The sequence below is a fragment of the Octodon degus genome, unplaced genomic scaffold, assembly GCF_000260255.1.
Source record: "Octodon degus isolate 3935 unplaced genomic scaffold, OctDeg1.0 scaffold00026, whole genome shotgun sequence".
NCBI classification, from domain to species: domain Eukaryota; kingdom Metazoa; phylum Chordata; class Mammalia; order Rodentia; family Octodontidae; genus Octodon; species Octodon degus.
Genome location: NW_004524602.1, coordinates 12896587 through 12917372, shown reverse-complemented (window position 1 = coordinate 12917372; position 20786 = coordinate 12896587). Strand labels below are relative to the sequence as shown.

Here is a 20786-nt window from a genome sequence, read left to right as displayed (position 1 = left end):
AGTGCAACTATTTGCTTTGTGAAGAAATCGCATGTTCAGTCAAGAAAGCCAATGCCTTAATTATCAAGCATTTAGATAAAGGAGTATTGCCACCTCTGGGAGTCTAAGAACTTAGAACTATTCTCTATTTTCTCCCATGTGTTTTTGACAAATTTGATTTGTCAGTTCCTAGCAGAGCCTGTGTGTTTGCCTGTTGCTGCTTTTCACATCAAGGCCCTAGGTTTTTCTTCTAATCATTGTGAGCTCTGACAGACTCCTGTGGCCGCTGCCGCCTCCAGCTGGAAGGTGCGCACCGGGCTCCTTTTGTGTTCTTGCTTCTTCTGCACCCCCCAGTCCCCTCCTGTGAGCAGACGCTCCACAGCCTCCAGCTCCACAGCCTTCAGCCTCCAGCCTCCAGCATGGACCTCTCCTCAGCAGTGATGACTTTTCAAACCATTCTTTCCTTTGTTTTAAATTGTAGGGACACGGCAGGCCAGGAAAGATTCCGAACCATCACGACTGCTTACTATAGAGGAGCCATGGTGAGTGTGTTTAGGGTCTTGTAACACTTCAGGTGAAAGTAAAATTTGAAATATTCATTTGCCCAGATTAGAGCATGCTAGCTGGAATCTAGTACAGTGCGTAGGTGGGGGAATACATTTTATAAATATGAAAGAAAACAAAACATTAAAGCATTTTTTATTATGCTTTGTGTTTAGTAACTACATTTTGTCATTGATCTAATTAGGCAATTAGCTTGCCTAATTGCCTTTTCTAGAACTTCACATTGTAAGGCGTTTGTACATTTTTGTATATATTTTTTGCATTAGTATATTTTTTCCTTTCATGAATTACTTGTGACAACCTCAGCAAGCCACAAGCCTTGTGTTTAAGCGCTCATTTCTTATATCCAGTCCCACTTCCATCACCTTTTATCTCTTACTCCGCCCCCATGACTCGCCTGCTCAAGGCTCATCTTTCTGGAGTTCCCTCCAGGCCTGAATTAATTAATCTAATGAACTCGGAGCAAGCGACCACTCCCCAGGCCTTGTGGTAGCAGCTAGGCATGTGCGTAAGCCCTGGGTGCAGGCGCAGGGTTTAAGCTTTGGGTGTGGGCAAAGGGTGATAAGACCATCTGCTCTGAACAAAGAGAAGGGCGTCTCTTTTATAGGGATGGAAAGATTTTAGTAAACATCTGTGGTCAAGTTCTCTGGCAGTCATGCACCAAAGTCCCGGAAGTGTCTGGTGTAAATTTTCAGGTATCTCCAGATGTCCCCAGGACCTGCAAATTCCTTGTCCTGTCTCCTTCCCATCCTGCGCTTGCTGATGAGTTCCCTGCTGGGCATAATGCTTCTGCTTGCAAGCAGGTTGGAGGCTGGGAGAGTCAGGTCTGATGGGAGCCTTACAAGTAGGCCTAAACCGGACCCAAGTGGGAGCCTTGGATTATGATGAAGCCCAGTATGCCCAGAGAGTCTTTGAAGGTTGAACAGTTGAATTCAGAGTCCAGCTGCATTCTACTTGCCGTCCTGCTCATCTTATTGCTTAAAAGGCTGTGATACTCCTGGAAGTTTTCCAGGGTGACAAAGCTTGAAGAGGTGATGTCTGTCCCTTGCCTCTAGAAAAATCTGAGCTGAGTGCACAGGTTTCCCCATGGTCACACTGTTCTCCCTTCTTTCTCCGCTGTTGCTCGTGCATTATTGAGCGTCAGTCGCTCATCTCTGCAGAAAGGGTGAGCTCGCCATTGTAGAGGTCCGGGCACCACTAACCATCTTACATGTGTGTGTTCTCCACTCCACCCTACGATACCTTGAAGATGGTAAAAGGTTATCATTTTTATAAAAAGTTGTAACTACTCTCTGTTTTGCTTGGATTAGAACCAGAGGGAAGGGACTTAACTGTGCGCCAGGAAGGTGTGTTAGTTGTTTGTGTCCTCTATAGTGGATTTTAGGAATAAAAAGAATATCTGAACAGGAACGGTTTAGAGTAGTTTACAGGGAATTCTGTTGAGAAGCACCTTAGATATGCAGGCTTTTCTAGGAACCAGTCTTTTACATTCTGGAAATGGTGCAGCCCCATTGTTTGCACACTTGTTTTCACGAGAGAGCAAGCAGGAGCACTCAGTGTGGGAGTAAATGTTGCACTTGGATATCTACCTCCAGTTCATGGTCCAAGAACAGAGGCCATTAACATGTTATTTAATTTACACTTGAATATTGTGTATTTTCTTTCATCTTCTGCCTAATCTTTCTTTACATGACTTCCAATAACTAGAAAAATATTGCTATTCCTGGTAGTACTAGCTATTGCATTTTGAAGGTAGGGACCTTCGTCTCATTTTGCTTGACAGGGCAAATAATGGAAACTTTCAGACCCAGAAACAGTCCTAGAAAACTCTCCAGGAACCCCTGCCCTGTGGCAGTCCGCTCTCTCAGGTCGCATCCAGGGAGGTGGGGAGCCCTCGTGTGCTCATTGGCTTGGGCGCACCATTTGCAGCCAGCGGCACCTGAGGCAGGTGTAGCTTGGCTGGCTCAGGTGTGCGGGATTGACCAGCATTGTGTTGGGTCTGCACCATGCAGAATTCTCTGCTGTGTTGCAGACATTTCAGCAGCTTCACAGGCCTAGCAATAATCCTGGTCAGTCAGGACAGTTAGGCTTCCGAATAAAAAGGACAATTTCATTATATCATCAAAATTTCCTATTGACCTACACCATCTCTGGATTCTTAGGAAGCTGTTCTTGTTGAAGTCTATGCTACTAGAGTTATAAAATTTTAATGGATATACTTCATTTGTATTTTCAGCTGATTCATATTAATGTCATCTAGCTTACAAACATAGGAAACAGGGCTGGCCAAGTAGCTCAGCAGATTAAAACACCTACAAGCAGGTGCAGGGGTCAGGGGTTCTATCCCCAGGCTTGCTGTACCGGCCCCACCTCGGGGGTGTGCTAAGACAGCAATTGTCTTAGCGTGGCGTGTGCCTGTAATCCCAGCACTTGGGAGGCTGTAAACAGGCGGAATACTACAAGTCCGATCAAGTAGTGAGACCCTGAACACCCTGTAGACCCTTCCCTAAAATAATAAAAAAACCCACAAACAAACAAACATAGGAAACAGTTTATAATGACTTTTGCTACTGAAACCAAAGATAGAAATTAATAATAACTACCATTTATCAACTTGAAGCTCATTTTGGGTTCTAGGTTAAATCACTTACAATTAATAGCTTAGTAGATTCTCAGATCAGTTCCATGTGGAAGATGTATTGTCCTCAATGTCCTGTGGGACCAAGAATAACAACATACCATCTCTAGGACCACCCTGTCAATACAAGGTAGAACTCGAGCTAGAAGATTGTGACTTCAGAGTCTGTAGTCTTCACACCACATGCTCTGTTCATGTTTTCCTGTGACAATCAAGCAGAGAGAAACTTTGTAACAGACAGCATGTACTATGCTGGTTTGTTTTCCTTTCAGTACCAGGGATAGAACTCAGGAGCTTGTGCTTGCCAGGCAGGGGCTTATGCTGCTGGGCTATATCTCCAGACCCCTAACAACACGTGAATAATCAGGGTTATTCATAAAAGCCCAGTGTTATTCATAAAAGAGCTATTAAAATTTGGTTAATTATAATACCATAGCCAGGTGTTTTGCATTACAAATTATTCAGAATCTACTTTTTTATTGTGGTATAAAATATACACAAAAATATAAAATTTGCCTGTCATTTTAAGTGCAGTTTTCCACTTTGATTTTTTTAAAAATAAAATTATGTTCATTGAGACAAGTATAAGATCTCCTTTACAGTGTATAGCCAAAGTTATGCATTTCTATTTTAGGCAAGAAGGATATTACTTGTCATTTAAACAAATACAGATATACACATATATGCATATATATGATGTATATAATTATAGTTGTGCACATACTCCTTTTTTCCTTTTGTTTACCAGGCAGCGCCTCACTGTGCGGCACAGGCTGCCCTTGGCCTCACAGGTCGAGGCAGTCCTGCCTCAGGAATGATATATTTTTTTCTGGTTGCAAATAGAAATGGATATACATAATATAGAAAACTTTGAATATTCTAGGAAATCTTCCAAAATTCTACCATTGATAGATCTTTTGTTAATGCTTTATTTCGTGGATTCTTTTGTCTGTGTGTAATTTATATGGTTTGTATTTATTTACGCTTATATTTACTTCAAAGTTGAAAGCCAGACCCATAAGGACTTTGCCTACCAGGCTAAGGAATTTTAACTTAATTCTACATGGATGGGAGAGGTACTGTACTAAGCATTATGATTATTTTATTTTATTATTATTTTTTGTATTTTAGGGAAGGGCCTACAGGGTGTTTAGGGTCTCACTACTAGATCGTTGGACTCTAGTGACCCGCCTGTTTACAGCCTTCCAAGAGCTGGGATTACAGGTGTGCTCCACCACGCCCAGTCTCCATTGCTATCTCAGCCGCCCCCCGTAGGGCTGGCATGGCAGGCTCGGGGATAGAACCCTGGCCCCTGTGCCTGCTTTTGGGCACCTTAATCTGCTGAGTCATTTGGCCGGCCCTTGTACTAAGTATTTGGAGCTACAAAATGATAATAGGTGCCCTGTGAAAGGGGGGTTAGCGGGGTTAGAAGTGGAAGCAGGGAGACAGTTGAAGATGGTACCAGTCCTTTAGGTGCAGCTCACTGGCATGTGAGGTGAGCCCTCAGAGTTAGGAAATACTGACTTATCGGTCTGCTGGACTTGCTGACTGGCTGCAGATGGGGAGATAACCCCTAGGTGTCCGTGGAGGCTGACTGGCTGGCTGGTACCTTTCATTGAGCCAGACTGCAGGAGGAAAAGAAGACTCAGGAAGGGACCAAGACCGTCCCAGGGGACGGCTGGCCCGTCTGCCTTCCTGCCTGCTGCCTGGAGCCTGGCCAAGCTTGCTCTCACCGGGGGGTGCCTTGGGCTCTGCGTTTGCGAGTCAGTGAGGCACTTGTGATGGTGCTCCTCTTCGCCAGGTGCGGCAGCTTTCATTTTTCAACCTAACTCCTCTGCCCAGCTAACGTCTGTCTGCCCAGTCCTCAGGCCTTGGCTGTAATATTGTCTCAGGGAAACCTCTGACCATGCCGACCTCCCGGCCAGCTAGGATAACGGCACTGACAACAGAGCCCAGAATACCTTGTGATTCTCCACAGCACTTGTCAACAATCATATAATTATTGGTTCATTGTCTTTTTCCTTGCTAGCTATCCCCACAAGGGCAAAGGGACTTTGACGATCTTGTTCACTGCTCGTAGCATCTAGTACAGGATTACGTATGGTATGTAGCTAAGTATTTGTAGAAGGGATGGGCAGACGTGTGCGTCTTAACATGTAGTACCAGAGTGTGGTCTAAGGTTAGATTCTAGACTAGTTATACCCGGGGGTTGAACCTTTTGGAAATATCAAACACAGGAGCTTCAAAACTATGACTGCCGTACTTTTAACTAAACCTACGTGGCAAATATTTTAAGTGCGTGTGACTTATCTACATAAATGATGGCATTTTGATCAGCCTGTAAAAAGGAAATAACTTTAAAACAGTACCCTCTCAATCTTAGCGAAGCAGTAAAAGACACAATTTCTATTTAGAATAAACAAATGAACAGTGGAAGTGATTACCTCTCTCCTCTCTGTCTGCTCTGTTTTAATCTAAACTTGCCTTCAGCTACAGTTGGTGCTGATTGTTACCAAGCACGGTCGGGCGGGAAGAGTGTAGTAACTTTACCACAGTCTCTGATTCATTGAAGGGTAACAGTGAAGATATTAGCAGATTTTTTATTTATGTAGTGAGACAATGGAAGAATTTTTGTTTTTCGGTACTTTGCAAATTCATTATGAATCCCTTTTTAAGACAGAAAAAAGACAAACAAAAGGTTTCTGGGAGGAAGGTCTACATTGACATTGTTATAAGTGCATAAAAGGCTATATAAAGACTTTTGTTTCTTACAGGGGATTATGCTGGTCTATGACATCACAAATGAAAAATCCTTCGACAATATTAAGAACTGGATAAGAAACATCGAAGAGGTACGGATGAACAGAGCAGTGGTGCAGGAGGCGACCCTGTGGCACTGGAGAGGCTCCTGCTGTCTCTGTCCACGGCGCTGCCTCTGAGGAGCTTGCCAGCCCGGCCGGGCCCCACTCCCGCCCGTACAGGCCCAGGTCTCTGGTGTGTCCGGCCTGGCCATGGCAGGTTGTGCACAGAGGGCAGTTTCACAGAATTTTACATTTGAGCTGGATTATAACAATAATTTAATCCAAGTCCCCTTTTTACACATGAGGAAACTCAGATGAGGAAGAGGTGACTTGCCAGCCTGGGTACAGGCTGTGGAAAGGAGAGCTGGGCTGGCGTTCCAGCACTCAGAAGGCTGAGACCAGCCTGGGGTACAAAATGAGTTCAAGACCAGCCTGAACTGTGAAACACTGTCTCAAACGAAAAAGAAAGATCCGGAATGAAAACCCTGGGCTCCCTGATTGTATTTATTCAACAAAATACATCTTTGGCAACTTTTTTTCCTTCTAACATTTCCTCCATTTTATTTATTTTTTTTTAATATATATTTTTTTATTTTTTAAGGAATGGTCTACAGGGTGTTCAGAGTCTCACTACTAGATTGGATTTGTAGTGATTCTCCTGTTTACAGCCTCCCAAGTACTGGGATTACAGACACGCGCCACCACGCCCAGTCTCAATCTCATCTCAGTGCACTCTGGGGGTGAGGCTAGCATAGCAGGCCCGGGGATGGAACCTCCAGCCCCTGTGCCTGCTTGCATTCCTCCATTTTAGACATTTGAAATTTGGCTTAATTCCAGCAAAATTGGTATTAAGGTGTTTTTTTAAAAAAAAAATGTCTGGTATTTCATAAAAAATTTAACCCTGAAATAACTTTTTACATATTTGTAACAGCCTGTATAAATTTATTTTTTAAACTGTTCAGAATCCAGAATACTTTTTCTACTGTGTCATTCAATACTAAGCTTTTCTCTGTGTTTGACCCAAATAAATATTGGGAGGTTTTGCTGTTAGATAACAATAAGTTTATTTTTGTTATTTCCTGGAAAAAAAAAAAAAAGAGAGAAGAAAAGAAAAACAATGGCTATGAACCCTTGGGGTAATTGTGTGTTCAGGCGCTGTGAAAGGTCCAAACTGTGGCGCTGCCCCTCTTCCCATCTCTAAACTTTTCTCTGAGTCATACCTTGTGTTGAATGAAGGATTGTCTTATTATTAAAGGCCTTGATATATTTCCGGCAGGTCAGGAGCTTCCTGATGGGTAGCTGTGCTCTCTCTCAGGCTGCCTTATCGCGTGCTGTTCTCTCTTTGCAGCACGCCTCCTCGGATGTTGAAAGAATGATCCTGGGTAACAAGTGTGATATGAATGACAAGAGACAAGTGTCGAAGGAGAGAGGGGAGAAGGTGCGTTACCCTGGGTGATGAGGGTTGCCGCCGCTGGCAGTCAACATTCATTTTCTTAGTGGTCATTTAATTGTTGATTTAGGCTTTAAAAATCTGTATTTTAATCCTTCAAAATGGGACAGCACCACCAAAGAGTTGTAATTCATACTTGAGGGGTGTGAATTAGTATTCAGAGTCTAGCTCTGTATACTGTGTGGTCATGACTCACTCCTAAAGAATTTGCTCCTGTTTTCTGGGAGATACAAATTGGCCTTTAAGGTCCTTGCAGCATAGAGTTTAAGCTCTTTCTTCTAGATCTGTGTGAAAAGCCCAGTTTGAGATTTAAAATAATTCATTCTCTTTGGAAAACAAAACAAAACAAAACAATAAATAGGCAAAGTTCAGCAGTAATCATATTCATGTTTTTTACTAAGGATATTTTAGTAAATATCAGATTTAGGTCATTATGGATAAACTTATAGCTGATCAAATGTTAGATGTGCTCTTTGTAGGCTTTTCAGTTTTGTGTCCTATAAACAAAGAGTTTATATTTTTGTAGATATTCTATGGCATTGTCTAAGTTAGAGGTTTCACTTTTTTTTTATACTAGATTAACATTTTCTCTTTTTTTAAAATTTATTTATTTTATTTGTGTGTGTGTGTGTGTGTGTGTGTGTGTGTGTGTGTGTGTGGCCAGCTCAGCCCACCAGGGGGCGGGGCGGGCTGGCATGTGGTGCTGGGGAATTGAACCGCGGTCCCTGTGCTTTGCTAAGCTTGTTCTAAGTAGGTGCTTTAGACCACTGAGCCATCTCACCAGCCCTAGAGGTTTCACTTTTTAAGTTTCAAATTTTTCTTTGATCTTTTTTTCAGTGATACCTGCAAGGTATATTTTGCACTACCTGACTGCAAACTTTACCCTAAAAATATTCACTAAATGATATAAATGAACCTGGGAGTCCTTTGAGCACAGATAGCAATATGGAGGAGTTTGCAGTTAGTGGAAGTTAAAGCAGTGAGGTGCTTCAGAGTTCTTGCTCTGTTCTGGACTCTTTCAGATTAAAAGTCAGCATAGTAGGGCCAGCCAGATAGCTCAGAGGATTAAAGTGCCTGTTTAGGCAGACACAGGGACGGGTTCGATCCTCAGCATGCCATTGCTGGTCCTGCCCCTGGGGCGCGATGAGACCATTGAGACTGGGTGTGGTGGGGTGTGCCTGTAATTCCAGCACTTGGGAGGCTGAACAGAGGGATCACCAGAGTCCCATCTTTGTAGTGAGACCTTGTAGACCCTGTATTAAACACATGAAAAAAAAAAAAAAGTGCATAGTAAGTGGGAGGATTTTCAAGCAGATAAAAGGGGAAAATGACTCAAATTAATGGTATAGGAGGGAACCCATCTCATAGATTTCCTTTTATATATTAAAGAACAAACAAAAACACTGACATTTGTTTAAAATGAAATATGTGCTACTTTTACAGTTAAATTATTAAATTTCAATTGCCGTAGTTAAGCAAAGAAATTTGAGAACCACAGTAATTGTGATATAGATAGATAGGCTACTTTGAGGACTTTGAAAAAAAAAACCTGAAAAGAAAAAACTTTTTATGTTAAAGTGCTTTCACTGAATTTATTGTTGTGTTTTCCTTTCAGTTAGCAATTGACTATGGGATTAAATTCTTGGAGACCAGTGCAAAGTCCAGCACGAATGTAGAAGAGGTAAGGAAGTGTTTGATGACTTGTTAGATAGTGGGACCAATGGTTCGCAAAGCTTTGGTATTTTCTGACTTAGGAAAGCATTTTTGGTGAATTTGTTTTGGTGTTGAGGACTGAACCCAGAGCATTATGCTTGATAGGCAAGTGATCTGCCACTGAGCTAAATCCCCAGCCCTGGGGTGGCTTTCCATTGGCCCACCTTGGAGCCTTCTATGCACTTTCCTGCCTCTGACTCCCGTATGGACTCAGGTTGCCGAACATTGAGCATCCAGCCTGCACACAGTGATACTGGGTTGCTCAATTGAGAGTCACTCAACAGAGGCTAGAAGTTCGGTTTAAATTCAGTATCGTCCTTTGTTTAGGAACTGGAAATCCTAGACTCTGAAGCCAAGCAGTGTCCTCTGCCCATTTGTCATGCTACATGGCACCCTCTGTAGCTAGCCAGTAGCAGACAAGTTAAATGACTTTTGTGTCTGTGCTGTCAGTCTCAAGAGAGACTCAGACTGTTAGGTTATTGAACACGTTCCCTTTGCCTAGACATTTAAAGTAAGTTAAGCACCATACATTGTAACATTGTGGCATTTAGTGTAAATAAGAAAGTGTCTTATCAGGGAGTAGCTTTCATAACTTTTTGTTAAGCTAGATATTAAAGAAAACCAGATCATTTGGAAAGTCTTTTTAAGTTTTTTCACCAAGGGCAGAATCTTTGTAGATAATTTTTTTGTTTGTTTCAGAACCATTTTTACACTGATCATAAAATAATACATTTAATATGTATAATACATGTAATTTGCTTGCTAATGTTGAATCTCCTAAATATTGATTTTTTTTAATATTGATTTTTTTAAAGCTACTATCATAACATAATAGCTAAAACTGGAGACTAAAATGACTACTGGTCAGTGGACACTAATCAGAACTTTTTCTTTGTTGTAAATAACAGTCATTTTTTTAGGTTGGCTAATGAGTGTTGGGAAAAAGGAAGTCTCTACTGATTTATTTACACAAGCCTAGTTAAGCAGAGAGGGCCTTCCTGCTGCTCACAGACACAGATTTCCCTCTACTGCAAAGGGCAGCTTGAGTAGCCAAGATAGAGAACAGGGAGCGCGCCGAGGGCGGCACGGCGTCGCCCGCAGGGAGAACTCGCTGCCCTGGCCCTGGCGCAGGCCCTGTCTCTGAGGGGCCTGCGCCTCGCCACAGCTGCTGCCTCGCCAGAGCGCCGGGTGGCAAGTGTGGAGCCGGGAGCTGCCTGAGCTGCTTCTCCCAGAGGGGAGTCTAGGGAAGGTAGCAGCTTCCGCACAGCTTTAGTCTGTTGGCCTCATGAACACTCACATGGGCTTACTTAGAAACTTACAGGTGACCCGCGCAGCGGTGGGACACTGATGGTGAGTGGCACCTGTGCTTCTGCTGTGCCCTTGTAATTGGGATGGAAATGGCCCTTCTCCTGAACAGGTTTTGGGGGTCAGAAATGGGTAGAAATAACAAGGCTGACATAAAGGTGGGTTTAACATGGGGCCAATGGAAGAAATTTTTAAGAGTTCTTGGCATTGTAGAAAAAAGGTGATTGATAATAGGTTTTTAAAGTATTTAGCTTGCCCTGTATGTGATGGTGCACACCTGTAATCCCAGCACTTGGGAAGGTTGAGGCAAAAGGATCGCTGTGAGTTCAAGGCCAGCCTGAACTACGTAGTGAGAGCCTGTCTCAAAAGTCTTTTTTTTTTTTGGTTTGAGTCACAACACTATAGATGAGTTATCACTCAGATTTGTCCTACTTCCATATCAGCTGAAATGGAAAACTGCTGGCAAAGGAATTTAGCTGTGTTCCATCCAGGTTCTGTCTAGATTTTGGAGCGTGGAGACATGGGTGCTAAGCCTTGCTCACGTATGACCTTTAGCAGAGAGCAGAAGGAAGAGATCTTTGTGACCCTAAATTGGAGGGTTGCACTTGCTCGTCCATTGACCAGATACTAGCAGCATCTCCTAGACCAGGCGCTGGGCCCTCCTCGGGGACGGGAGAATGGTTAGGCAGGGCATCCCCTGGGCCTCAGGGTGCTGAGGAAGCTGCTCCTAACACGGGTCATGAAGGGGACCAAGAGCTGGAAGGAGCAGGAAGCATGTGAGGGTTCAGGGACAAAGAAAGAATTGGCACGTGTATGGGCGTGGACCAACTCAGTGCTGTAAACATATACAACTAAATATCAGAGAAAAAATTAGGAAGATCGACAGTTTAAAAATGATAGTAAATGTTATAGCCTATATATATATATATCAGATAATTATAAAATCTTTTTAAAATTAAAAATAAATAAAAAATAACGAGTCATTAAGAACTTGTGCCATGCAAAGGATATTGGATGAGTAAATGAAGGATAGCTTGATAATGTTGGCAAATGTTGGTTATGTAATTGAAAAAAGAAGCTGCAGTGTTTATGAGCTTTCTGTGATTTCATTTATGTTTCTTAGTTAAAAATTATATTCATGATAAAATAATGATATTTTCCATTTTTCTATTTGGAATATTATAAATATACAATAATGAATTTTTTATTTTACCTTCAGGCATTTTTTACACTTGCACGAGATATAATGACAAAACTGAACAGAAAAATGGTTTGTATCTTTTATAATTTTATATTATTTGATATTCGATACTGTGTTACTCTTCTCTCATTGCTGGGACAAATACCTGACACTCGAAATGAAGGAAGTAAAGGTTTATTTAACACAGTGGAGGTCACTGGAGGTTTCAGTCCACACCAGTTGGCTCCAAGGCAGAGCAGCACATGCAGAGCACAGCCTTTCGTGGCTGTGAGGAGGAGCAGAAAGAGTGGCCGCTCAGGCCCTCGCTAGCCTCTCCCCCCCGCAGATCACCCGCCCCAGAGCGGGGCAGCAGCCACACCCCCAGCAAGCAGCCAGAACTCCAGAGGCTGCCCCTTGACTGTGTGCAGCTTTGGGGCGACAACCAGACGCAAACCGTAAGAAATACAAAAGCTAAAATATGACTGTAACATATTCATAAACTCTTCTTCTCTTGACTCAGATATTCATCCAGATGAACTGTTTTCTGTTTCTTTAGGATTTTGTTTGAGAACTGCAGCTATTCACTCTTGGCATCTGACCTTCAAGTGGTCTTTAATTGAATTTTGATCAGAATATTAAAATAATGCCCAAATTACATTTTTGTCATAAGCTTGCATAGTTTATTTCCTGCAGTAGTTACTTATGTAGTTATAATCTTAAAGTTGCTCAAGTTTTGTTTTAAATTGAAAGTATGTCAGTGAGGAAGAACTTTGAAAGTCTGGTTTAACCTGAGTCCTGTCTGAAGTTATATACATTGTATCACCAACTCTTATTTCAAACAGAATTGTCTCCAGCAGTGTCTTAGCATTACTTCCAAAGCTACCCTTGAAATCTTATGGTCCGTTGGTTATGTGTTCTTTGAACTAGAAATAAGAGCTTCCTACCTATTACAGTATTAAAATAAAAATACTACCCTAAGAATATTTTTCTTCTTTTGATCTGCTATTTACTACAAAGACAATGATGACATTGGAGCTTAAGTAGCTCCCCTTCAATAATGTACTCGAGCGAGCACACATTTCACTAGAATAGACATTTCACATGGTATAGTTTATGTTCTAGGTAGCTGGGACCAACGCATGAAACTTTTATTCTGTTGGTAACTTCATCGTCTGTGTTTTAGAATGACAGCAATTCGTCAGGAGCAGGTGGACCAGTGAAAATAACAGAGAACCGATCCAAGAAGACCAGCTTCTTCCGCTGTTCACTGCTTTGATGAACTGTTTGCTTCTGAGAGACTGCAGCACACCTAGAGGGTCCTTTCTTGCTTCTCTGAAAGCACAGGACCCCTTCCTGAGAGTCCCCGCCCGGCTGCTGCGGAGAGTACCACTAAACTTAGACTTCTCGACAGAGTGCCAAGCGGATTCCAGCTTCGTGGCCTCGAAAAAGGACAGGCTCCTTTTTTCAAATCTGGAAGCGATGACATGGAGACACATGCAGGACCTGGCTGGTTTTTCCTTCCTTTCCTGCTTTCTGCAGAGGCTGCTGTCTCTCTTTTCCACTTTGCACATCACTGTTAGCCTTTCCTTCTGCGGCACCATCTTAGACTCCTGTCATGAGGCTCTAGACAGACATGTGCACTTGGGATGTTTAATAAAAGACAGCAAACATTAAGCAGAGGTTAACTAAGGTTGAAGGACAGTTTTAAGATTTAATTAAAATTAAAAGGCCCATTTATTCATCAGAGGCTGTCATATCTTTATTCAGATTATTGAATTTTGCTTCATTCTTGATTTTTTTTTTTTTTGAAGGGGTCAGAGTCTGGTTAGCTCAATGAATTGCTTTTTAAATTTATTACCTCTGCTTAATCTATATAAACTGCACTTGGAAATGTTATCTCACCTATCCTGGGATTTGTGTTTGCTATACTTGTTCATGTTCAGCAGTATTACTTAGTTATCTAAAACTAAGTAACACATTTGAATGTTGCTGTATTTCTATTTCCGAATTTCTTAAACTGAAATTTTTATAGGTAGAATTATATCATTTAGGGTTTTATTTTAGCATCACATCAGAATATATATATTTTTCTTAGGTTCACCCCTTAGCTTACTGATTTTGTTGTAGTACCTGATTTTTATCATAATCCCTGTCTGTAAGAATTAACAAAATTTAGATTTAGATTTTAGTCTGCAGAAAGCATATCTATAATGAGAAGGATTAACTCATTAATATAAATTTAAGAGGTAGTCCTAGTTATGGTGAAATAATAATCTTTGGGTCTATTTTTCTTTTGTTTTAAATACAAGTACTTGGACTTAGTACAACTTCTAGGAAAAATCTTCATCAGATTTTTATTAGAGAAAATATGATCAGAATTTCAGTTTTAAAACAGCTCTTAGTACTATGTAGTACCTAGCTCCATTGGTTGAGGTACAATACCACAGAACCTTGTCCAGTCTTTTGGGCCAAATCCTTTCTCCCCAAACATTGGTACTGGTATTCCTACTGTAGATTAAACCATCACATTAAAAAAAAGTAATGTTCATTTATGTGCCAAATTCAGATTATAATTCCTTGTTTCTATTGTAGCTTTCAGTGTCATAACACGGAAGGGAATAGGAAAGAGGTGTCTAAGAAAACGACTTCTATTATAATTAATCTTTCTGCCATGCATGCCAAGGCTGCTGTCATGCTAGGTAGTTAAGAACAGAATAGAGAAGTGGAAATGTGGGATTGCATATTAGCATAAAGATTTCTGCTTCAGAGTAGGATTTGTTGTTTAAATGCTTGGGTCAGCCAGCCTTTTCAACTTGTTTTAAAACTTAAGACACAGTTTAGAAGCTGCAAACATGCCAGCGCTGTTTTTGATGGTTACACTAAACTTGCAGTGGCCAAGTGTCAGCCTCCTTGATTCTGTTTGTTCATTTTATTAGTTACAGATAAGCTTAAAGTCACTCGTTACTATTCCAGTGTAATTGGTAGTTCCACGGTTGAAAGTTGTGTCTGTCATCTCCACATACACATTTGAAAAGAAAAAATAACTTCTTGAACACATCTTGTTTAATCATCTAGGGGGAAAATCCAAGCACTTAAGCTCTCTGGGGGGTAATTATGTACTTTCTAAAGGACAAGTGCTATGACACCATGTATGAATGTAATTCTCTTAGTATCTTACCTCTGACTATTTGGTGTCTTAACACTTTGGTTTCTATCTCAGGGGTTGTCTGCAAACCAAAACTGACACATTCTGTGGTTAGTCTCCGTTGCTTTGCTTTTGTTCCGTTTCTTCACTCTCCTTTTGCCTTCTGTAGGTGTAACTAGTCTCCATGAACTTCCCTTTGAAAGAGCCTGTAAAAGGTCAATGAGTCTAAACGTGCTCTGTGAAGTAGCAGCACACCGGGAGTATACACCCTGTTATATAGAAAGAAATTGTCCTTGCTATTTTCTTACATTTAGCTTTGCTAAATTGTATATAATTTGAGCTAAGACGATAGGAAATTTACTTTCTGCATGGTAAGATGACCCAATAAATATTCCATTTTGCTTAATAATGTACATACTGTGCATTATTTTTTCTACTTGTAGATGGATTTAGTGACAGATAACTGTGTGTTCCCTGCTGAAACTGAAGAAATTAGGATTTTTTGGTGAACATTTTTGTGGTCTTATGGATAAAGGTGCATACAGATCTTTGCAGCAGTATCAGGGGCTCAGTGGCTGCACTTTATTATCAGTATACTAAGCCTGGATGACTGGATCAGACCTTGTCCAATAGAGTTTGAGGGCATCAGACAAGAGAAGCTGGCCGTAACTAAACATGAGAATTGTTTGTGCGATGTTTCGCTGGGAACTTATTTTAGCTACATTTTACTCGGGACAGATTATAATTAAATAATCCACCTGTGCATCAGTTAGTAGATGCTGCAGGGTTTCTTACAATTTACACGAAGATTTTGTGCAGTCTTTGTTATAAATTTTCAGAAGACTATACTCTTTACTTCGAAGGACTATTTTTAAATTATACCTCATTTAGCTAACTAGTATTCTAATACCTGGTGTAAAAATAGTGAGCCAGCCTTTAAGCATCAACACAATTTAGAATATCTGTTTTGTTTGTTTTGTTTTGAATTGAAGGCGTACTTAGAGGTAGGTGATATCTTCATTTAGAGTAGAACATATATGTTATTCCAGCAGTGTAAAAAAAGAAAAGTATTATCTCCTTGCCCCCATTAATAAATTTAGCTGTGCAATATAGATACGTTTTTGCAGAACCTTCTAAGTAAGAGATTATAATTACATTTTGCTGCAAGTCTGTATGAAGGCTTATGAAGTTTTTCCTGTGATCAGTGAATGATACATTTAAGCAGACCTTCTTTTTAAGACTTAGACTCCTTTGTAAGTTTAATTCTTAATCTTTAAAGATGAGCTTCAAGCTTAAAATTTTTAAACTGTATTTCATTACGTTGCACTTATCTCAAATTTGGAGCATTTTTTAGACTTTTTAACATTCCCTTTTCTTTTTTGTTACATTGAAAGTAGAGGAATGTCTAAAAATGAAATCCCTTATTGTAAAAGGAGCTAGAAAAACAGGATATGCTAATAAAATTTCAAATCCTAGCAAAATTTTATAATAGGATCAGTCTTTCTTTAGACTACTAAAAATAATGGGGGTAAAGTTCACTATAAAAATGTAAATGACCTAAATGTATGGAAATGAGCAGTTATTTTAGGGATATTTTCAAATTTCACTTCATTTCTTGAAATGTGTGCCATATGCAATTGCATTTCTTGTTGCCAAGATCTCATAGAACTTGTTTCATTTTTTTACCTTGAAAAAAATGTGAATTTAATTATGATAGTTCATTCCTATGCCTTACAGATAAGTTTTATTTTGTTTGCGGCTGACACTGTAGTTCATTACAAAACACCATAAACTATACAACTAAAATCATGCCCCTAAAGGGAACTATCTACTTTTCCCCAAGAATTATCCTATAATGTATGTTTAGATATATTTTATTTTTGCTCTAGTGGCTTAATGTGAAAATCTCTTGCAGATAAAATGGATGTGTCATGTGGTTGATCTTGTTTAAGCCAATTCATTAACTATGTACTGATAATGATGCTGTGGTTTTTTTAAAACTAGATTTTATTCCAGGTGAAAATTTTTTTTACAATAATGTTCATCTAAAATAAAAACTACATAATGAAACATTACTGACTGTGCAGTATGTCACACAGTTTTTACATGATTCGTATATTTACTAAGTGTATGACTGAAACCATGGTTTTCTGTTTTTTGTTTTCCAGAACTGGGGATTGAACTCAGGCCCTTGCACTTGCCAGGCAAGCACTTATTCTACTGAGCCATCTCTGTGGCCCGGGAAATTTGTTGTTAGGAAACTGTGCTTCACCTAGAGTTATCTAAAGATTTATAAAAATGGCCTTACTTCCTATTTATATTTAGTTCAGCATACACTGGGGTCATCCTGTTGTAGAACCTGCAGCCTTAAATCGCTTGTCCTGCCTTTTCATTCCTTGCCATTTTGTTTCTGATGTTTTGTTTTCATTGAGAAGTGAAAGTGGACAGCACCAGCCCTGTTTCTAGTCACAGCCTTTCCATTCATCCCACGGCCATTTCAGACTTCCAGCATTTTTTTTTTTTTTTTTTCTCAAGCTTTCTACTTCTCACTCTTGGAGGTAGCTAAGTAGTAGTTTCTCTGACTTTTTACGGCTGACTTATGCTCTCCTTTCTTTCTCATAACACATTCGTGATGGGGTCATAATTTGTCTCTCTCCCATGGAGCCTCCTTACAGGACCCAGCAGTACAAAAACTTACTACTTCTCACCAAGGAAGTTGGCTAGGTCCCTTGATCCTAGACCTCCTGTCTCCTCTCTGCCAGGGCCAAATTTAACCTTTCTCTTTTTCCTGCTACACATTTACTCAAAAACTTCTCAGACTGGCTTTTGTTCCTACATCTGTTACAGTCGCGGCTAGACCTCGTGGCACCTTCACCTGTACCTTACGTAGTCGTCCAACAGCCTTTCTTTCCGAAAGTTTTTCCCCTTAGCTTCGGGAGTAGCACGTGCGATTTTTCTCATCACCCCCCTGGCTGCTCCTGCTTTAGTTCTTTTCGGGTTCCTCTTGTCATCCTAAGGTTACTTCTGGCTTGGGCCCTGCTTTTGCCTTATTGACTCATAAGTGATTCTACCTACTCTTCAAGGCATCCGCCAGTCTGGAGCCTCAGTCTAGATTTTTACTTCAGGTCTCCCCTGGACCTATCAGTTGCTTATTAAACACCTTGTCACAGAGTCCTACGAACATCTAAGTTTCAGGATATCCAAAATGATGCCCATTGTTGTGTCTCCTTTCCCTCTTTTTCCATCTTCACAACAACCATTTAAGGCAGAAATCTCCAGAGGCCGTTCTCCTCGACAATTCCCTCTCGCTGTGACTCAGTTCATTAATCCCTGGGTCTCTTCGTACAGTTCCTAAATCTCTCTCAAATGTGTCTATTTCCGTACTCCTGCTACTCCTGATTTAAGAACCTCCGAAATTTAATGTAATAGTATATAAGTGCCACTTTTTAAAGTACTCCTTTGTTGACAAGATGTTTTATGAAATCTCTGCCCTTCAGAAGTTTGCATTCTCAGGAGAGCACAAAACGAGCACTCCAGCTGGAAGATGTTACTGTTGCGCTAGGGTAGTCAGAGAATGCCTTCAAAAACAGCTTTTTGAAGATTTGGGGGTGCAATTAAAATGAGTTCGCCAAAACAACCCCGAAAAGCACAGCTACTCTCACCACCTTTTGATCTTTTCCACCTGTGAATTATTGCTGGGGGCACTGTTAATCCAGGAAAGCGTGATGTTCCAGAAATTGCACATTTTTAAAAGGTGCTTTAAAAAAGATTCCATTGTTTAATAATTAGGAATCTCATCTGGCCCCAGCGCAGATTTTTAGTTGACCTGGAATCTCTTCTCCTCCTTTTCCTCCTCCTCTTCCTTTTCCTCCTCTTGCCCCCAGATCAAGAGCTGTGGTGCAACCAGAACACTCCCAGGCATCAGGTGGCGCGAGGTGGGCATGCTGGAGAGTCGCGCTCCTGCAGTTGCTGGCCCGGGCCCCAGCCCCAGCCTGCGCCGGGCCTTGAAAGCGCCTGGGGGAGCTTCGGACCCCGCCCCCGGTGACGACACCGAGGCCACGCCTTCTCGTGACCACGCCCCCGCGCGGCCCCGCCCCCTGACGGCCGCGGGAGACCGCCTGACTCCGCCCCGGCCCTCAGCGCGCCCTCCCGCCCCTAGCGTCCCCTCAGGGTCCCCGCCTAGGCTTCCGCGGTCGCCATGACGGCGGCCGTGTTTTTCGGCTGCGCCTTCATTGCTTTCGGGCCCGCACTCGCCCTCTACGTCTTCACCATCGCCACCGAGCCGCTGCGTGTCATCTTCCTCATCGCCGGGTGAGGCGGCTGCGCGGGGAAACCCGGGCGCTGGGGCGCCCCTCCCCCCGGGTGTCCGCGACCCCCTGGTCCCCCAAACGGCCAGGCCCGTTGGGTGGCGGGAGGGGCTGGGAGAGCCGGCGCCCGCGCCCGCTGGCGTGGTGGGCCCCGAGCCCGGCGGCTGGCCGCCCCGGTGGGCTCCAGCGCGGGCGAAGCCCGGGCGCTGAGGACCTCTTGCGGCCCGGAAGAGGAAAATTATGACCAAGTTCGCGCAGGCATCCTTGGTTTTCCGGAGATTGATGCCTGATTGATGATGCCCCTTCTCAGCGGCGCCCGCAATCTCCAGGGGTTACGGCGCTCAGAGTTTGGACCGCAGCTCTGTCCTGTGCCCGTGGGGTGACTACCCGCGGGCTGGTGCTGCCTGCAGCTCACTGTGCACCCCAGATCGCCCATCCAGGAGGTCGAAGGGGTAGCTAGGGCTGGGCTCGCTCAGGTTTTTGTTTTGTTTGCAGATAGGACCTCGCTGTGCAGGGCAGGCTGGTCGTAGGCTCGCTTGAGTAGCCCAGGCTGGCTTCAAACTCACGGCGATGCGTGTGCCTCGGCCTCTCGGCGGGGATTACAGGCGCGCACCTCCACGCCCGGCGCTGAGCTCAGGTTTTTAATAATAGCGCCGTTGTTTGCAGTTTGAAATGTGCGGCAAAAGGTGGAAGGAACCTGTGAAGACAGATGCACCTGGCCTTGCAGCGCCTCCTGGGAGCCTGGTGAAGGCCGAACTCTGGGGCGAATGCGGTCTTCACCTCGTTCTCTCCTTCCTGACAGCTCCCGCTGGCCCGTGCACCGGCTTGGGGAGTGATTCCCGCTTTTTTGAACTTAGTCGCTTCTCACAACTGTAGTGAAAGCGCTAAATTGCCTGTTACTTAAAACAAGGATTTAGGATAACGGTCCCTTAAGTTTGCCAAAATCCTTAAAATCCACAGGAGTGTTGCAAGAATCAAGATTCGAACACTGCCCTAGATGAGAGCGTAGGTCTTTAACCTAAGGATATTATACTAATTACTCTTAATGGAGGTGTAGGTCCTCCCGCTTATCTTTCCGCATACCTCATTGTCAAACCCGTAATTTCTGGTAGGTCTCAAGGATGCAAAACTTGGAATAGTTGCAGGTTATTTGTTGGTTTTGGCACATCGGTGGGAAGCCATTGGTTAGGAAGAGTAGTGAGTAACCAGATTTCCAGCGAGGAAAGAATAGAATCTGCAGGCGGCATCATAGCCTCACTGAAAACAAGTAATTACTGGACAAACCCAGCTTGCCTTGTAGAGAGCACTTGTGTCTGCACAAGGAAGATGCGTGTTGCTCAGGATCCTGGGGATCCTTTATGGAAGATACTTTTTTCTCTGATTAAAAAGTTAGGAAATCTATTCTGTCTCAAGCAGGTTTTTTTTTTTTTTTAATGACTATTAGTCCTGTGCTTATATTCACTTGTAATTTTCGTGTATCTTAATTTTCAGAGCTTTCTTCTGGTTGGTGTCTCTACTGATTTCTTCACTCTTTTGGTTCCTAGCAAGACTCATTACCAACAACAAAGATGGACCAACACAAAAATATCTGCTAATCTTTGGCGTGTTGCTCTCTGTCTTTGTCCAAGAAACGTTCCGGTTTGCATATTATAGACTTCTAAAGTAAGTTATTTGTTTTATTTTTTCAAGTTATATTTGAGTCAT

General features: G+C 42.3%; 2 protein-coding genes across 3 annotated transcripts in view; both read left to right on the top strand.

The window, feature by feature from the left end:
* Positions 1–16840, top strand: part of Rab8b (RAB8B, member RAS oncogene family) — a 76629-nt gene extending 59789 nt beyond the window's left edge. The window contains exons 2-7 of one of the 2 annotated variants that reach the window (XM_023712585.1): positions 461–521; positions 5956–6033; positions 7331–7420; positions 9048–9113; positions 11670–11720; positions 12814–16840. In XM_023712585.1, coding sequence (XP_023568353.1) covers positions 519–521; positions 5956–6033; positions 7331–7420; positions 9048–9113; positions 11670–11720; positions 12814–12906 — 381 coding nt within the window. In that variant the 5' untranslated portion in view covers positions 461–518 and the 3' untranslated portion in view covers positions 12907–16840. The remainder of the gene's footprint in view (positions 1–460; positions 522–5955; positions 6034–7330; positions 7421–9047; positions 9114–11669; positions 11721–12813) is intronic. The other variant, XM_023712586.1, reaches the window with a different exon arrangement.
* Positions 16841–18909: 2069 nt separating this feature from the next.
* The window catches only part of Aph1b (aph-1 homolog B, gamma-secretase subunit), a 37551-nt gene continuing 35674 nt past the window's right edge, over positions 18910–20786 (top strand). Inside the window, exons 1-2 of the mRNA XM_004628835.2 lie at positions 18910–19086; positions 20574–20744. Of these exons, the coding sequence (XP_004628892.1) occupies positions 18974–19086; positions 20574–20744 (284 nt within the window). The 5' untranslated portion in view covers positions 18910–18973. The remainder of the gene's footprint in view (positions 19087–20573; positions 20745–20786) is intronic.